This window comes from Cucumis sativus, chromosome 7 (assembly GCF_000004075.3).
Source record: "Cucumis sativus cultivar 9930 chromosome 7, Cucumber_9930_V3, whole genome shotgun sequence".
Taxonomy (NCBI): domain Eukaryota; kingdom Viridiplantae; phylum Streptophyta; class Magnoliopsida; order Cucurbitales; family Cucurbitaceae; genus Cucumis; species Cucumis sativus.
In genome coordinates, this window is record NC_026661.2 from 1,410,925 (window position 1) to 1,430,169 (window position 19,245).

General features: G+C 31.1%; 2 protein-coding genes across 2 annotated transcripts; both read right to left on the reverse strand.

Moving 5' to 3' along the window:
- Positions 1 to 717: 717 nt before the first annotated feature.
- On the reverse strand, positions 718 to 1,997 carry LOC101212572. Its single transcript, XM_004144898.3, has one exon. It carries the CDS (start codon positions 1,708 to 1,710, stop codon positions 829 to 831), a length of 882 nt encoding a protein of 293 aa, XP_004144946.1. The 5' UTR covers positions 1,711 to 1,997; the 3' UTR covers positions 718 to 828.
- A 3,725-nt stretch (positions 1,998 to 5,722) lies between these two features.
- Positions 5,723 to 10,954, reverse strand: LOC101216367 (protein ALTERED PHOSPHATE STARVATION RESPONSE 1). Its single transcript, XM_004144899.3, has 4 exons — positions 8,895 to 10,954; positions 8,458 to 8,645; positions 7,520 to 7,743; positions 5,723 to 7,314 (listed from the first exon to the last, which is right to left on the reverse strand). The coding sequence occupies exons 1-4, from the start codon at positions 10,207 to 10,209 to the stop codon at positions 6,570 to 6,572; spliced, it is 2,472 nt and encodes an 823-aa protein (XP_004144947.1). The 5' UTR covers positions 10,210 to 10,954; the 3' UTR covers positions 5,723 to 6,569.
- Between the last annotated feature and the right edge of the window lie 8,291 nt (positions 10,955 to 19,245).

A 19,245-nucleotide genomic window follows, 5' to 3' on the forward strand; every position in this document is an offset into this window, starting at 1 on the left:
TGCATTATTAGTTAAGGGTCTTAAGGCCATGCCCACATGCACATACACCAGTTTTTTTATGTATTTTAAGCAGGAATTAGATCAAAGTAGCATAGTTGTTTGGTTTTAGAAAGGCCTAAAATTCATTTCTTATTAATCTATTCAGCGTAATGGCTCAATTGTGGATGCTGCAGTTCATAACTCTGATTTTGTGAACATATTTTATGAAATCAAATCACTTGCGTGATTATATTTGTATTTAAAACTACATATGATGCATTGGCTCTTTGTGTGTATCCCTCAGAAAATAAATTTGATTTATTTAATCAATCATTTAAAATGATTAACCTCCAAAACTTCATTATTTAGAACTGTTTTAGCCTCTTATTATTTTACAAATTATTACATCAAACTGCCATGAAGGTGAGAGACAATGTTCCCATCATTATAGCTTGAGGCTTACGAAGTCAGTCTACCATTTGCGTTTTTTTTCTAATGTTGAGACATTTAGAATCTTAATAGTTGGCAGTGATGTAGATTCAAGGAACTTAATTTTCATCATTAGTTGATCAATGAAACTATGATTTCACTAGAACTTTAGCCATAGGAAAACTTTAGTTGATTACTACTTTTATGATTTACTTTTACTATTTTCTACATCCTTCATCAGTTCATCGGGACTGATTATTGGAATAGTTAAGTTATTGCTGATTGATAGAAAAATTAGAGATCAAGAAATTGCTGAAGCCACAAATTGAGAATAGTGTTTGTATATTTACTGTTTTTTACAATCTACAAAAATGGATTCTCATGAGATTGGCCATCATACTTCTATCTGAAATTTCAAGCTTAGTAGTTGTAGATATTGAGAAGTGAAACTCTAGTTTTAATAAGATGCCTGTATAGAGCCTCGAGATCGCCTTCAAGGTCTTCAATGTTTGAACCAAATATCTTCAATGCGTTCTGTAAGTTGTCAACTTGAACACGGAAATCAGATTTCTTTGTTTTTTGAGAGGCAATTGAATGTAATGCAGCATCAACCAGTGCCACTTCATTTCTATTTGTTTCTTCAACTTCACAAGCTACCCTTTTGGATTGCACAAGCTTGGAAACAAGAGACCAATGGCTCGAATTTGATGAAAACTTGGGGCCTGCTAGGTAAGATAATAAGGATTTGACAACGTTGTAGCCAACTACTTCGGCCTGTTTCAACGAGCTAACAATGGCTGAAGAGGCTTGACTTTTCTCACAACTTTTGGTTTCAATTGCCTTCAAGGCTTTATTGATTGTTTTCTTTATCAACTTCCTAGAACTTAAGCCTTTCTGAACCTCACTTGCTATGAACATTTCACCTCCCCGTCTTCTGCGCAAAACGGATTCTAGTTCGTGCACACATTCTTTTGATTGCAATAATGCATCCTTAGCTATGTCACACAAATCCAATAGTTTGATAGATCCTTCAAGTAAATCATTGAAAGATTTCTTATCGCTCTCTTCAACAAGAATATGTTGGGTGTGAGACAACAGAAGCATCCTATCAATGGAATCATGCAAATCCTGAAGGTCATTTAGTTTATGGCATAGTTCAGATGAAGAAGATGTAGCTTTTGAAACCTCCTTCAATCTGCATAACTGCTCATCAACTTGATCAATGAATGGGTGTGGCTTTGAGGGCAAGCTGTTCGAGCGAACATGATGAGAGTTTTTTGGGTTCAAAGCAGAGGCATCCATCTTTCTTTCTTGATTGAAATCTTGAAAAGACGAAGGCCTAGCTTTTGAATTACAAAGCAGAGAATATTTTCAGTTTATGATCAATTTCTAGCATAAGTGCAAATTTATATAACCAAGGCCAAAGGGACAGAAGGAACCTTCAACTCCATTATTGAAATGCTGAAGAAATAAAATAAAATCCTCAAGTTATATGATTGCAATATGGATCTGCAACACCGTATCAGCAATGTTTCTGCTATGTCTCCCTTCCACCATATTAAAAGCTGGCCTTTAACCTCTAAATATTTCCATTTTGTTTAGGAAGGCCATTAAATTTGGATGGTTTTCTCTTATGCAGAAAAGCATGTCTCCTGCACAGCTTACAGGCATCTTATAGTGTAGCAAAACAAATATGTAATATCTTTCTGTGTACACATAGAAACTAATCAACTTGTTGATGAATCTAGCAGTGTTACCATGAATATGTTTTTACTCCATAAATATTATCAAACAAAGCTCTCTTAATTCCGTAACTTCCCATCTAACTAGTTGTTTTGCTTAAACACTAGAATTCTTAAACCTGTAAAATTCTGATCATTGATGCTTTGCTTCTTAGACATTTAAATCAAATGGATTCAATGGATATGAAGTTTGATGGGAGTGAAACTTCAAAAATCGTACGAGACGAAGATACGGAAAAAAAAAGAAGAAAGAATGTCAAACAATCAATGGTTTTGGAACCACTGAGTCTAAAGGTGATCCTAATGACCCTCGTGCTAAATGTAAATATTGTGGAGTTGTTTATGCATGTCATTCTAAACGTAGTGTTACAAGTACCCTTACAAAAAAAAAGAGAACAAACACAGATGACATTAGCTTCCAAACCTAAAGACAAAGTTGGGGAAGCTTTGGCTGAAATGATAATAGTAGATTAATTGCCCTTTAAGTTTGTGGATGGTAAGAGGTTTAAGAAATTTGTGGATAAATTAACATGTGAAAATCAAACTAGATTTGTTGTTCCGTCTCGATTTACTGTGGCTAGAGATGTGCTTAAGTTGTATGTTAATAAGAAAAATCGCTTGAGAGACGTGTTTGTAAAAAATAAGTATAGAGTTTCTCTCACCACCAATTGGTGGACAATGGGACAAAATATAAACTACATGGTCCAATTGCCCATTTCATTGCTTATGATTGAAAATTACATTAAAGAATTTTTAGTTTCTGTCCAATCGAGAATCATAAAGACGATACTAGAGGTAAAACCATTGAAAACAATTTGAAGGATTGGGGCATTGAGAGGCTAATGGTTTTGACAGTTGATAATGCAAGTTCAAATAATATTGTTGTTGCTTATCTTTTAAAGAGACTCACTAAGGGATTATTGTTTGGTAGAGAATTTATGCATGTTTGTTGTTGTGTCCATAAATTGAATTTTATACTAACGGTTGCTTTTAAGGAACATAATGATTGTATTAATTGGTCTATATGGTGTGCGAGTTATAAGGTCTTCTCCTGCACGTTGTTTGAAATTTAAAAGTGCATTGAAATTAAAAAAATACCTTGTAAGAGTTATGTGTATCTTGAAGCTGTTGTCAAGTTTGAAAAGGCTTTGGATAGATTAGAAGATGAAGATGCCTCTTATAGACATGATATGTCACCGAATAATAATACGATTTTTAACCGTCTTTTATGATGTGACATTGAAGATTTTGGGTTCTTATACTACTTCGAACTTGGTTTTCCATTATATTACAATGGTACAGAATTGTATAAGATTTGTATTATTTATTTTTTTTTTTTTTTTTTTTTTTGATACCGAGGTTGTTGAATCCATAAGAAATGTAGCAAAACAATGTTGTAGTCGTCTTTTTCACGAGTACTGGAAGTGGAAGTGGAGTAGGATGGAGTAGTACAACTAGTACACATACTCCTTATAGGCTTGGAGGCTAATATTGAATTTGATTCAAATGAAAATGTGGGTAAAAATTTTGTCTACCATACGATGGTTGAGGAATTTGAAGGTGATGCCACTACTACATCTTTCAAAGAGAGGTCATCGGATATTGATATTTATTTGTTGAAATTCAATGTTAGAACCGAAGGTGATTTTGACATATTACCGTCGTGAAAGATGAACCGTGATCGATTTGAGGTTATTGGTCATATGGCTAGAGATATTTTAGCTATTTCAATTTCTATCGTAGTGTCTGAATCAATTTTTAGTACTGGAGGACATGTTGATTACACTGATTATACTTTCATTATGAATGTAATCAAATTAATGGAAATTTTAAATTACATTACAAACTTATTTGTAACGAACAACCGGTTAGAGCTTCAAAACCATTTTGGACATTTTTTCTTGTTCTTCTTTACCATTATCTCTAATTTAGAAGAAGCAAAGAAAGTCGAGTAAAACTTGAAAGTTGTTACACAAAGGGGTCTTAAATTTATAAATATAAAAACGCGAAGCTGGCCAAGGGTCACCAGACTTTTGACGACGACGAACTGGGCGGAGAGACACCGGACGGCAAGGGTTAGAAACTTAGAAGGAAACAAAAAAAACCTTATTTATATGTTATTATTTTTATAAAAAAAATGCATGAATCGGTTCGGTCAGTTTACACTTACCTCCCTCTCCGACCAAACTCCATTTGGTTTTTATTTTTCAAGAACCGAACACCGACCGCCTACATCATTCCCTCACCCGGTCGGTTTCCGTAGTTCGTTTCGGTTTTGAGTTTTTTTTTTCTTTTTGAGGGGTAAATTTAATATATGAGCTTATGTCCAAAGATTAATATTGTAATGCAGGTTCATCTCCCTAACACTCTACTGTTTGAAACTTTTGCACCTAAAAGAATAAGAATCCTTACGCAAAGAAGGGTCTTGTTTCATAGTCAAGAATTCAGCTGCTACTTACAGGAACAATTACACCATACATACCATAATCACTTGTTGCTTGAAGAGGTCTCTCCACTTTATGTGGGTATATATATATATATAGGATTTGTTAAGAATACCAAGTCAATCAGCAACTACAGGTTTTGCTCGTCCTATGAAAGATGAAGGGTTTCGGGATACCTTAAAACCTTTTTTGTATCATTCATCATTAGCAACCCCCTCTTTATCTATCACCAAAAACATATGCTTGATCAACTTCCCCAGTGGTATTGTCATGACTCATGAGAGAGTGTCTGTCCATGACATATTAATAACATTCTTGTTTTTATTTTCTTGTTTTTCATTCTTCTTTGAGAAACAAATATTTTTTATAAACATTCTCATGACTTTAGCTCCCAAAATTTCCATTCAAGCTAAAAAAATTACAAGGTTGCTCATTTGGTAATATTTTTCTTTGACATCCTTGTGGGAAGTTTTGGGTAAAAATTCCAAATCCAGTGTACTTTAGCAGAACCCCATCATTGCTCAAAAGAGGCAGTAATGAATAATGATAATGATGAAGGGCAGGCAATAATTTATCTTTCAATTGTTTTAATAATTTTGATGTTAATTACTTTATTATTATCTCATCTTAATAGTTTATAATATGAGGGTTCAAACCTCAAACCAAATCTCTATTTTTTTTTTTTTTTTTTGTCTGTCACAATTCTATGTCACATGGGATTTAGAATCATTGTTTATATCATTTTTAACCATATTCAAACTTCATCTTTAAAGCCTTTATACTTGCACATTTTCTTTATCATTGTTATTCTCTTCTCTATTCTTTCATCATTTTACTTACTCAATCATTTGGTTGTTAATTATGCTAATAAATGACATTTTTTTCTATTCTGGAAAACTTTTCAAAACGTAATACATAAAGTCAAAGAGAACACTTTGATTTCATTGATAACTAATATGTTAAAAGAAATGATAGAAAACATACAAAAATAAATATAAAATCTAAATAGACATTAACTATATAATCGGATCAATCTACTTGAAATCGCTTGGGCCAAGCAACAGAAGATTGCTAAATCAAAATTACTCTAAAGATGAAGTACTGCTGGTTGGAAAAGGCCACCATTAGTGAATAGTGAAGGTGAGTTGAAGAGATTAAATAAACAAAGGAGAAAAAAGAGCATCAGTAAGATACTCTCTATACTTTTACAAAAATGAGTTGACAAAATTTGCCAATCCTCCCAATCACCCAATCACAGAGTTAATAAGGCTTTTCCATATGACTAGGGTGGTATCAAAAATGGTTTGTTTATGTACAATAATTGAATACAGAAAAATAACCCAAAAAAACAAAACATAAAAAAGTTACTGAAGAAAAATACATATCCATCATCTTCATTTTGTGTCATTTTCATCCCTTAGCTTCATCACTGTGAAAACAACCCAAAGCCAGAGACTCCTGAGACATCAACCCGAGAATTCGAGTCACAACTTGCAAGAAGTTTTAAGTCCCAAATTCCCAATGCAGCATCCTTTACACTAAACATCCTATCAAGGAACCAGCTCAAGAAAACAAGTAATCGCACAATGTCATAAGCTTTTCACCTTGGCTGGAGGAGTAGGAGTCTGTCTTTGGCTAGCACAGCAGAGTGACTGAGCTAAGAATCTTCATTTCTTGAACATTTGGAATAAATAAGTAGGTTCAAGTTAGCTTTAGGAATCAGTTGTTTGGCACCAATGATAACAGTTTCCCACTAGCATTTTATCATCGACCATCGGTTGCTCGCTCAATCAACTAGATGAAGTAGCATGATTCCAGATATCTAGAGCAGCATCTAAAGAGTCCATTGAATCATCCACTTTGTTTTTGAATCTTTAGTATTTCTACTATTGATGAAAGCTGCGGCCTAATTATCCAAATCACTATCAAAAAATGAGAAAATAAGATTCCGTCACTGAGAAGAAAAAAGAGAAACTTATAGGACTTTTTCCTGCTCGCTATTCAATCTTTCTTCCTCACTTCGTTGTAAAAGCTCTTCGTATAATTTCATGGAATCTGCAGTGAACCTCTCCATGGCCTCAAAAATGCGTTGCAGACTAGACTGCAGGCTACTACTGCTCATCTCACTTTGATAGACGGCATTTCCAGAAGCGGAGAGATGCTTTTCATCTCTAGAAACCATTACCATCTTCTTGTCCAATGCCTGAATTTGTTTCTGTATCTTTTGGTCGTCTCGGTCCAAGTTTCTAACTTTTCTCTCCGATTCTTTGTTCTCCATCATTCTCTGTCGCATTTCTAGCTTATCGTGTTCCCATATTTGAAGCACACTCATACTAAACACACGCATAGAATCAAGCACTTCCTTCTCAGATAGTCTATCCAAAGCCTGTGACCACTGGTTACAGATCACAAATACCGGAGGTGCACCCATTCTTCCCGGTGAGAAGGGAGCTATACCGTCAGGCGTTTCCTCAGGTTCATATAAAAGACACTTAAGAAGCCAATTATTCAAGGCTTTAACATACCCCTTTTGTGCACTGATCCAACTAGAGAAGCTGATCGTCCAGTTCAGAAGCTCATGCTCAAGCTCTTTCGTTGCTCCAAGATGCGATTCACTACTATTTTTACCAGATCCAATTGGACCTAAACTTCTCGATTCACTGATCGCTTGGTACTGCGCACGATGGCAATCAAGCATACACCTCCACATCCTGGTTAATCTGAAATAGAAGCATTTGACATTTCACACCAAAAGATACAAAGAGAAAGGAACAAAGCAAGTAGTAAAAGCATATCTGCTACAATTTGAAAAGTTCAAGATTAACTATGAGAAGAAACCCAAATCAGCAAAAAGCAGTCACAATATGAGGGAGAGAAAAAACCCCAGAAATTTGGCATGACATGGGAAGTTTAGAAGAAACATACCCATGAATTAGTTCATTCAGTTGTGGCCATAATTCTTCATCTCGAATCTTACTGATTGTCATGGAAATCTTGTCAACCACCTGTATGGCGATTCTTATTTTGGTAGATAGGCTCCTCACTAAAGCTTGAGTGGAATCAACTTTATGAGCTTCAGCACCCTTCTCGTCTAAGCGCTTCAGCTTTCGACATTTCCTTTCATGCATTACTCGCATCTTCTCTTCCGCCTAAAAAGAAAATTCAACCCTCATTAGCACAAACTATCAAAATCTCTGATGAGTGTAGAGGATCCCAAATCGTTTAACATTTAAATCTGAACGACATGATTGTAAACCCGATCAATATATATCTAAATTATTGAAGCTGTGACAAGAGACTAGCTATAAATTGAACCACCGGTGTCAAAATAAGATTATTCAGTACAACAAATGGATTTTCCAAAACTTGAGATTAGGATTGCATCCTAGAGTTTGACTAAACAGTCCACATTACTGGGCAGATTTTTTTCCTTTTTTTTTTTTTTTTTTTGGCCCCCTTCACTATATGGACATTCATTGTATTTTCTCTGGTATCTATCTTTTCAAATGAAAATTTTGGTTTCCTAAGTCAAAACACAACATAGAAGGAAAAAGAACAAAGTGGTCACAGGTTACCATAGCTGTACAATAAGGCTAATATATATTCAAATACAATACTTGAACAAAGCTTCTCTCGACATTAGTGGGGTAAGGTAAGCCATCAGCATAATGAAAGAAGTGGACCCCATATCTCAATAATATAAAGTAATAATAACGCAAATGTATGATGTCAAAGTGACCTGGTTTACCAAGGCCATTCAAAAACTTTGCAAGGAACCCAAAGGGCAGAGTAGTTTAGCTTTGGAGAAAGCAATGACCAACAAATAAATGAATAGAAAATCAAGTGGCACTAGTATATCATACTTTAACTTCATTGTAGAGTTTCTTCTCCCACAGATACAACTTCCTCAAGGTAGAAGATAGATTTCCAGAGGCCATTCCAAACTCTTCCATATATAACTCAGCACCAGACGACGAAGGATCGCCACTCTTTGAAGCGGAAGGTACCATTGACAGTGAAGGAGCAACAACGTGCAACATTTTTGACGAAACTGCCAGAAACCAGATGTAAGTCCATTCATCAAATGGCAACTTAAAAGAGTTAGAAACACAAGAAAAACACAGTTCATGAACAGAAGAGATTCTAATATGCTAATCGTAAATAAACAAGAGACAAAAAATCTCAGATTTACCAGATCAAGAAAAAGAACCCCAGAAAGAAATGTTCAAATCTCATTTAACATAAACACATTGTTTTGAAAGTACCCATAAATTTAATGGATCTAAGCTATAATACCCACCATGTTTACGCTGATAGGGAAGCTTCCCAGCCTCCAGCATTTTTGCAATTTCGTTACCGGACTCCGATGCCCTCTCAAACTGAACCTCGATTTCTTTGGCAACTTCATAGACATCTCGTGACCCAGGCCTGCCCTTAAATGCACCACCATTGCCTCGATCCTCGGACTTCTCTGCCTTATCAACCTTCTTATCCACCATACGGACTTCATATTCAACAGCATCTTCCTCGACCGCAGCACTCGGCCTCGTTTGGTAAAGCGAGGTCTTCGTATCATCACCCCCACCACGCTCATCCTCTGCAGGCATCTTCAAACCTTTCCCACCACCACTGCCACCGCCTTCCTCGACAAATTTTTGATTCCCATGTACCTCCTTAACGACCTCATGTTGGTAAACTTCATCTTCCAAATCAGGAATCCCCTCTTCTTCCCTCACCTCCTTCGAGTCCCAGCTCGGCGCGTAGGAATTGTAATACTTGTCATAAGTATCAAATGGGTTCAAGAAGTCCCAAGTGGACGCTCTCGGAGGCGAAGGCGGTGGCGGAGGCGGTTTAGACGACGTGCCTGAAGCTCCGGTAGATGACATAGAACCATATGCAGTGGGTGGAAAAACAGAGCCACCATAATACCCACTGTCTTGGGGATAACCATAAGACGGATAAGAATTGTTGTAAGTCATGTTCGAGTTAGGATAAAAGTAACGACCTGAAGAAGAAGACGATTCACCGACTTGATAAACCTTATCTGGACTCATAGGCCTCTGCTCGTACACAACAGAGGGTGTCACTGATTTCCTCATATAATTCATATGCATAAACCCTCCACCTCCGCCACCACCGCCGATGCCGGGATATGAACCTAGACCTCCTTGATCCGGAAGCATATAACCCATATGGCCGCCGTTGTGCAGGTCAAAAGGAGGGGAGTGATCGGAATGGTGAAGGGAACCGGATTCATCGTCAGAATCAGAGTGAGAGTGAAGGTGGGAACCGGAATTAGAGTGAGAAAGATGGTGATGAGGAACAGAATCTTCAATTGCAGAATCACCAGTTTTTCCCACAGGATCACCCTTCCGATGAGGAGGAAGATTGAGCTTCGGCGAAAGAGGAGACCCAGAAGAAACACCAACAACCGCAGCACTCTCTTCAATGAAATTATGCAACGAATGACCAATCCCTTTAAGAGAATGAATATACGCCAGATGAGCCTCTGCAAGTGAGTATCTAAGATGAATCGCTTCATCAAGGAAGGCACAACGCTCACGACAGAGCGCCACCGCTGGAAGGTCATCGACCTTAGAGCTGGAACAGCCCATCCACACCCCTCTTGTAGATGGAAACAAATAACTGATTACTCAACTGGGTTTACCAGAAGGTGAAGAAAAACAAACCCATCAATTCCAAACTCAAAAAAACAAAAATAAAAATAAAAATAAAAGCTCAAACCCCAGCAAATTTTCCTTTCAACTTTCGACCCCTTTTTCTCTTTAACCGTGTCAGTGACAACCAAAAAAAAAAACCCAATTAGGGTTCAGGAAGAAGAAGATGAAGAAGAAGGAAAAGGAAAAAAAAAGAGAAGGCGGTGAGGGAATCTTTTGCCAGCGCGGAGTTTGTCGTCAGTCGTCCGCTTGTACCAGTGAAAGTAGAGAGAGAAAGAAAGAACTGTATGAGTAAGTGAGTGAGTGTGCTTTTTGTTTGTGCGTCGGTGTGGGCTAAAAAAGAAAGTTTATTTCTTAGTAGTACTCTTTTGAACGCCATTAAAACCCCATTTTAAAACTCCATTAATTCTTATATGGGGATTGGAAAATTACAGTAACAATGAAGAACAACAACAACAACAACAAGAACCAACAATCTCAGCCCCAATTCTGGGTTGTAACGTTAAGCATTCATCCTGCAATCCTCTTTTTCTCTTTTCCTTTCTTCTTTTTCTAACTTTTTCTTTTTGTAGGTTTTTTTTTTTTGTTTTTTTTTTGGAATTATAATCTTAATTTAGGATTTAAATCAAAATATTCTTCAATTTCAGTCCAAACTCCATAGCTACTAAACTTAGAGTAGTACAGTACAATGGGCGAGAAAAGAGAGGAAATTGGGTGTTTGGTTCGAGAGAGAGAGAGAGAAATAAAACAAATAGGGTGTCCTCGGTGAATGAAATTCCGAAAATACCCTTGGTTTTAGAATTAACAGTTGATTTGTTATTTCCTTTATTGCCCTTTTCTTTTTTGGTTGTGAGTAATTAAATTGTCGTTATTTTTGTGGACCATATTGGGTTTTAAATTTTCTTTAATTTCCGTTACTCTATCATTTAGGGTTCCATATATTCATACATTCATTTTACGTTCAAAAGCAATGTGTGTGTGACCTTTTCCTTCTTTTTTTTTTTTTTTCTTTAATTACTTCAACAATATATATCAAAATATATATATATATATGTGAAGTTTGAGGATTAAAGAATTTATGTTTAAATTAATTAATTCATTTTTATTTTCACATGTATTTAAATCAAACGGCTAATTTTGAAATTGATGTTAATTGAATTATGTTCAATTTATTTTGATATAAACGATTATTTATTAATATTTTTGGTTTAAATAGAGATATTATTGTCATTTTATCAAATCTATTTTTTGGCGCACATTTATATATTTATATATTGTATATTTCAATTTTAATTTTGGAAATGGGATTTTGAATATGATTTTTCTTCGTTTTTAGTTTCTCTTTCTTTGTAATTCTTGATCCGGTTAGATTGCATGTTTAAGTAAAAATTTGATACAACTTTTCTGACGAAGTGTTCAAATCTTAAGTAGAAAATTAATTTTTTGTACCTTCTTTCAATCTTTTATCATGGATAACATTCTCTAACTCTTCCTTAAAGTTGGGTTGATTGATTTAAGTGATCAATAAGGAAGAGTTCTCAACCAAAAAAATAAGAAAATGGTTTCTAATTTCTAATTAGAAAGATTTTCATGTCATCTTCGACCTAAATGAATGCAATAAATATATTATCGTTGTTAATAAAAGCATGTGTTAATACATAAGGTATTAGGTATTGATTGTCATACCAAAATTTAATGACTAAATACCTCGCTTTACAAGTGTCAAACTTAATATAAATATTAAAGTATTGCTCGAATTAGGAACAACTATATGATTGAGTATAGTAGTGTAATAATGGTTTTCTTTTCCTTCGAGGGTTGTAATTATTGTTTTCTTTCTAATCAACTTACTTTTGTAACCTTTTTGGTCAAATAATTTATGCACCAATGAACAATACAACCATGGCTCATCAATGCATATGTTTCTAAACCAAAACATATTCCTACTTCTTCAAACAAGTGGTAGATACTTTTCTTTTTTCTGTTTGTTTAAAAATAGACATCAAAACAATAACTTTCGAAGTGAAATCCATCTTAATCGAATGATAAAATATGGATTCACTTTGTAACGTTTATAAACACTTTTTTAATTATTTAGAAAGCCAATGCAAATATACGTTTCATAAAAAATCAAAGATTCTATATCCTATTATAGTATGCATTCAAAGCATTATATTTAAGCCTATTCCAATCGTAATTGTAATTACAATTATACCCTTAAATTTTAAAATTAGATTCTCAAACTTATACAAATGATTATATATATAAGTTTGAGGATTCGATTTTTATCATTGGTAAGTCCAACTTTTACGCTTATTATAAATTTGATGGTTCAATTTTAACACTAGTTTTAAAAGTTTGAGGATAGAATAGCAACGTTAAAAATGGTTGGATGAAAGTTATATGACCAAAACAACTTATTCACCGAAATCATGTGAAATTTTCACCACTCAACTTTCATGTCCAACCAAAGTTCAAACAATTCTTTTACCTATACGGATTATTACATTTATTATATCAAACTTTCTTAGGAACGATCCTAATTATGTTTTAAAGTTCGACTACAACCCAATTTAATCTTAATTTTAATTTTAATTATAGTATAAACATCTTTTAACTTTCAAAGTATTACATTTAAAATCTACCTCAACCAACACCCGACTCACCAAAACTGAACGTAACTCTATTAGAGAAGTTCCAAGAATCCTCTACTCTTAGAAGGGCATGTAGGTTAATCATTTCAACTATGTTATCATGAGTTAAATTAAACAAAATAATTTTATTATAAGTTAAATATTTAAATTTATATTAAAAATCACTTTTAGTCCATAAACTTTGATTAAAGCAACAATTTAGTTAGTAACCATTTAGTCCTTATACTTTCAAACTTACAACAAATTATATAGTTTTTGTACTTACAATTTGCAATAATTTAGTCTTTTGGTAAAGAAACATAAAATTTCATACACACATGGATCAAGAAACCTATGAGAAATCACTTGTTTTAATAAACAATACACAATAAATTTGACACTTCATTTTAAAGAGATTGTTCACAATAGAGAATGATTGTTATAAACTTCAAAGTATATGAACTCAGTTGATATAATTTGTTAAAGTTGAAACTTGAAAGACTAAATATCGTCATCAACTAAAGTTGAAGAAGTGAATTGTTAATCCGTTAAAATAGTAATAATAAAAAAAAAGTAATGTTAGAAGGCTTTATGGTCATTGTTGGAAAAGAAAAGAAAATGAATAAGAAGAGGGAAGAAAGGGAGAGAATAAAGGGTAATAGAATCCATAGAGAGAGTATAAAACACAATGGAATGAAGGAAAAGACAATGAAGATATAAAGAAGATCCAAAGAAAGGGGACCATATTATTATTATCATTATTGATTATTATTGTTATTGTTATTATTATCATTATTAATATTATTATTATTATTTTGATATTATGATCCTATGAAGTTTTTAGTGAAATTGTTCTTCTTTAAAATTATTGAAATCAAAATTTTCAAGAAAAGAGAAAAGATCCCTATTCTCTACCAATAATTCTTTAAAAAGTAAGCGTTTTAGTTGATTAATCATAACATATATAACATCTATTGAAATGGGTCATGTTTTGCTTACAAACAAAGCCACGGGAAAAAATCCATTTCCCAAGTTATTTATAATCAAATAATTTAAATTTAGATTCATTATTATTAATTAGAAGAAGAAAAATAGCTTTTAGTTTTGATTGAATCAATTAAGTTTAAGTTTATTTTCATTTAAAACTCTAATTTTGTCAAACACAACTTTGGATTTGGAAAGTAATGGGGTGGTTAATACAAAATTACCTGACCTAATTAATCTATTTTGGGATAAATCGTCAAAAATAGCTCAATTGTAACCCAAAATTTTCAAATTTTAGAGAGAAAATATTACAACAAAAAATTTATCTGTTATGGAATCTTGATTTTTAAAAAGATTTTTACTTTTAAATTTTATATTTATTTTTCTTGAATCACTAAATTAAAATTTAAAAAATGGGTAAAAAATAAAACATTTAACAAAATATTTAAACTTTTATTTTCTCTTTTCGAGTTTTGTTAAGAGTAAATAGTTTGTTAAATTTTTATATTTTTAAAAAAATTGGAAAGGATCATTATCATATTTTAATTTTTTAAACTTTTTAAAATATTTATTTTAGTTTTTTTTTTATCTTTTTTAGAAATCTTTTGGTAGAGTTGAAAAATGACAAAATATTTATATTTCAAATAACAAAACTATTAAAAAATAAATTTTTTATTTTTTATAAAGGTTAAATATTTTGAGAATGTTCTTTTTTCATAATTTTCATTTTTTTATTTGCATTTTAGTTTGAACATTTTTTTTTTCGAGTTAGAGACAAATATTTTGTATGTAGAAGGTAGATTGTGATGCAAACCAAAAATAATCTTTATCATATACTACATATATCTAATAATCTTATCCTACTGGGTAGATCATATGTTGATATGGAAAACTCGCTTTTTTGAAAAATAGTCCCAGTATTAGTAAAAGATTTTAATCACCAATTATTTAGATTCAATCTTTAATTTGATAAAATTAATTTTTTACAATAAATGATTTTTTAGTCCTACAACATCAACACATATGATATAAAATTTTGTTTTTATTGGAACCATTCAAAAATTGAAGATTCAACTGTTGGACATAATAAATTCAATTATTGCAAAATGTGATGCTAATTTTAGGGATGTTGGTAGTTTAATTTTGTTGGAACAATTGTGTACTAAAACAAAAAATGAGTACCAATAGAATAAACGGATCTACAAGACAGGTATACAACAATAGAACAGATAGCAACTATGAAGGGAAAAAACTTGCAAAACAAAAACAATGTGAGAAGAGATTGAGTTGCGAATCACACTCTCTTTACGTTTTGCAACTCTGCTCGACATATAGACAATTTGAAATTGATAAAACAATTAACTCGATCGAATTTGTACCGGAATAATCGATTTAAACATAGATACTCATAACTCAAGTTAGAGAGCTATAAAAACAAATCTTCCTAGCAAGGTGGGAATCTCGTTTTGGAATAAATAATAATATATATTTTCAAATCAATTTTTCAAGAAAAAAATTATTTTATTTTAGAAAGAATTTTTGTAGCAGCTTAATTTATTTTTAGTGCTTTATATCATATGATTGATTGTTTTGTTCCCTAATAAATTATTTTAATCTGGCAAGTGCCAACATCATCTAGATTTGTTAAAATAAGCATCATGAAGTTAAATAATTGAAACAAATCAGATTAAGTAAAAAGTACTTAATATTATTCATAATATACTAAATTAATCTACGTTACATAATCAAATTATATAATATTTTGTCCACTAACAATGAAATGAAAATTATTTTAACCAAAGTAAATTTAGGTCATTGTGATTAGTTTGAGACGAAAGGTTCCAACCCTACTATTCCCTAATTATTATATTAAAAAATAAAAATTATTTAACTATTTAAAGTTTTTTTTACATAAATATAGATCAAATAACATAAAACTATTACTATTCACTTTTGTTTTAAACTAAACTTAACTCTATTTAAAAATATATATGTAACTATACTTTATTCCTTATATTTCATATTATTCTTAATCAATCTCTTAAATTTCAAATATTATATTTAGTTCTACAATTTACATAAAAATTCTTTTGATTTTTTATATTGATTTTCTTAGTTATTTACTACAAATTTAAATTTATCTCAAAACTTAGCATTTAAACAACCTTACTTATTTGGATATGTATTTAAATAATATTATAAAATTAAAATAAATTCAAACAAAGTTTAAATAGTTAATAAATATATTATTGAACTAAAAAAGTCAACCAAGAATAATCCAATCTCCATCTTATATGTTGTTAAATAAAAAAAAATTATACTCTTCTCATATAGTATTAAATTTTTATCAACATGTCAAAAAAATTCTTCAATAATTTCATGTATTTATTAGTCTGATATTTGATATAAGGAATGAATCAACATTTATATTATCTCGTAAAATATATGAATTATAAGAAAATTTACAGAATATCGCTGATGTAAAGAGTAATATAAATAGTATAAGAGAAACTCTATAAAAGTACGGTGAGATATTAATTTTAAACTATATTTTTGAGAAATGTCCACAAAAGATCAATATTTTTTTAAAAAAAACAACACATTTTATCTAATTGATAATACTCAATTTGACTAATAAGTAAGAATCAAAATTTCTTCTTTTAGATATTTGGTGAATATATAGGCCAAAGTTTGCACATAAAGGTAAGGATATTTTGGTAAATTGAATAGCGTACAAGCAGGGTTTAGGATGACTTAAGCTAATTGCATGAAGTTATTAGAATAATTGATAGCCTGTTGCTCTAAAGCTTATAGTATATCAAAAACTCGTATCAAAGATATATTGAAGTTAGGTTTATTTAATATTTTTACTATTATATACTTTTTAAAATATCAAATAATTTTTATTAGAAAAAACACAAAATATGATCAGGTGGGGAAATGCAAAAAAGTGAAACTGAGAGGCATTAATAAGATTATTTTAGAATAAAAACTTTAAGGGAAAAAAATAGAAAAGAAAAGAACTAAGCTGACCAAGCATTTAATATTTGCCCTAATTGGAAGTGTGGTGTCATAAAAGGAGCTTTGGAATTTTTGTCCTTTCTCTCAAATCTTCTCATTTGTCCTTCCTCCTCTTTTTTTTTTTTTTACTTATTTATGTGAAAATCAAAAACAAAAACAAAAATCCTTTATTACTTTGACCCTTATACAAGATATATATATATATGTATGTATATGTACACTATTATGAATAATCGGACAAAATATCGTCAAGGAATGGTCATGTGTTACGCGCCCCACCACTATCAGTTAATTCAAAAACTAGCATTCATCCGCCTTTAAAATCTTAGATGGGATCAATCACACTTATTATACGCTCAATACATACATATGGTGTGAATCTAAATTGAACCAATTTTTTAACATCTTTTTTCCTTCCAATTTTTTTTTATTCACATTGAGTTCAGAGTAATTGTCTAAATATTAATAATAGTCTTTCTTTTTAACCTTAATTTGTTGAAAACCAAAAATTATAATTAAGAATTGATCTTCTTACAAAAAAAAAAAAAACTTAATATATATATTGAAATCCAACTTAACACGTATATATTTTACGTTCTAAAATCGGAATACATAGCACATAAACATAAATTTAGATACAAAACACAACACAATGTTTCACACTCTCAACCCCATAATTGCGCTCTATCGAATCCATCATAGCCAAATGAAAAAAAAAAATGATGTACAATAAGGCAACCCATTTTCACTAGAGTCCATCATTTCATTAAACACAAAACAATTATAGTAGATGAAATGAAAGAACTTTATGTCAACCTCAAATCACCATAGGTTGAATTGAACTATTTGGCATCGTGATATCCCAACATTTGCCGCCTATTGTGGAGAGTTTAGCTTATTCTACCTGTTCTCTTAAATTTTACTTATAGTTTTACTACACGAGTACGATGAACTATATATAGTCTTGCAATATCTACATTATTTGGTAACCATTTTTATCTTTGTTTCATATCTTGAGATAGTAATTGCTTTTGTTTTAGATCATATAACTGTTGAAAATACTTTTAAAAATAGTAAAATGTCATAATCTATTATAGCTCACCTATCGATGTCTCTTACTAAAAAATAATGACATTTTTGTAATATTCGTGTATATATATATCGTTCATTTTTACTGTTTTTTAAAATTAATAGTCATCCTTGAGATCTATGTTTGATATCTCTCAAATTGTATAGAATAATTTAGGATATTATGCGCATTATCAATCATTTTGAGAACTTGGATTTGATCTTTTTAACTCACATATTGTCATAAAAATAAAATCGTGGATAAAATTAGTATTTATAAACTTAATTTTTAAAACATTAAAAATAGAAAATAGAAGATGAAAATTATATTAATATAGGATAATGTATATTAACTTAAACCTTTAGATATGACCGTCAAATAACAAAAGTTTGAAAGTTTGATTTGCAACTTAAATTTCTCTATTTCTAAATTTTGTAATTAAGAATAATAAAAAAAAATAAAAAGTTCATTCTAAAAGAGAATAAGTGTCTATCCATAATAATAAAAGAGAAAAAGAGAAAAAAGAAAGAAAAAAAAAACAATGAGACATTTTTTGCCATTTTAAAAAAATAAAAATACATAATTACATGTGAGAACTTCTTAAAATAAGATAAAGTAGAAAACATAAAAATGAAATACGGGTATGGGTGACCCTATGAAAATCAAGTATGATGAGATCACTTTATGAGAGACTTGTTCAATTAACAATATATATATATATATAATACTTTTCTTTGGCTTAAACTATCAATTAACCCACATGCAATTGTTAGGTATTAAAAGTTGGTCACATCATGGCATGCATATTGATGCATATTCAAAGTTCAACAATAGCTTTTTGCATCTCATTGACCAAATTACTAATCTATTATGTTAATTAATTAATCTAATTTTATTACTAATATTATATGATAATCATGTTGTATATACTACACATATTCATTTTGCTTCATACCCTTTTTTTTAAGTCTTTCAACTTTAATATTCTAATTCAATAAACTTCTCATTTTAAAATGTTTATCACTCAACTTCGTGAATATCAAATTATTTTTCTTTTATGATACATATTTCGGTGGTTATTTTTCATACAAATATAAAAGATCAAGTTACCTTATTTTAGAAAAATTAAATCCTTTTTACCATTATAAAATAAGTATTGTTGAAAAAGTTTTAAATAGTTAATTAAATAGAAAACGTTAACAAATGAATGTCGTTGTCAAATATTTTTACTAATTATCATAAAAAAAATTAGTCATCACTTAAAAG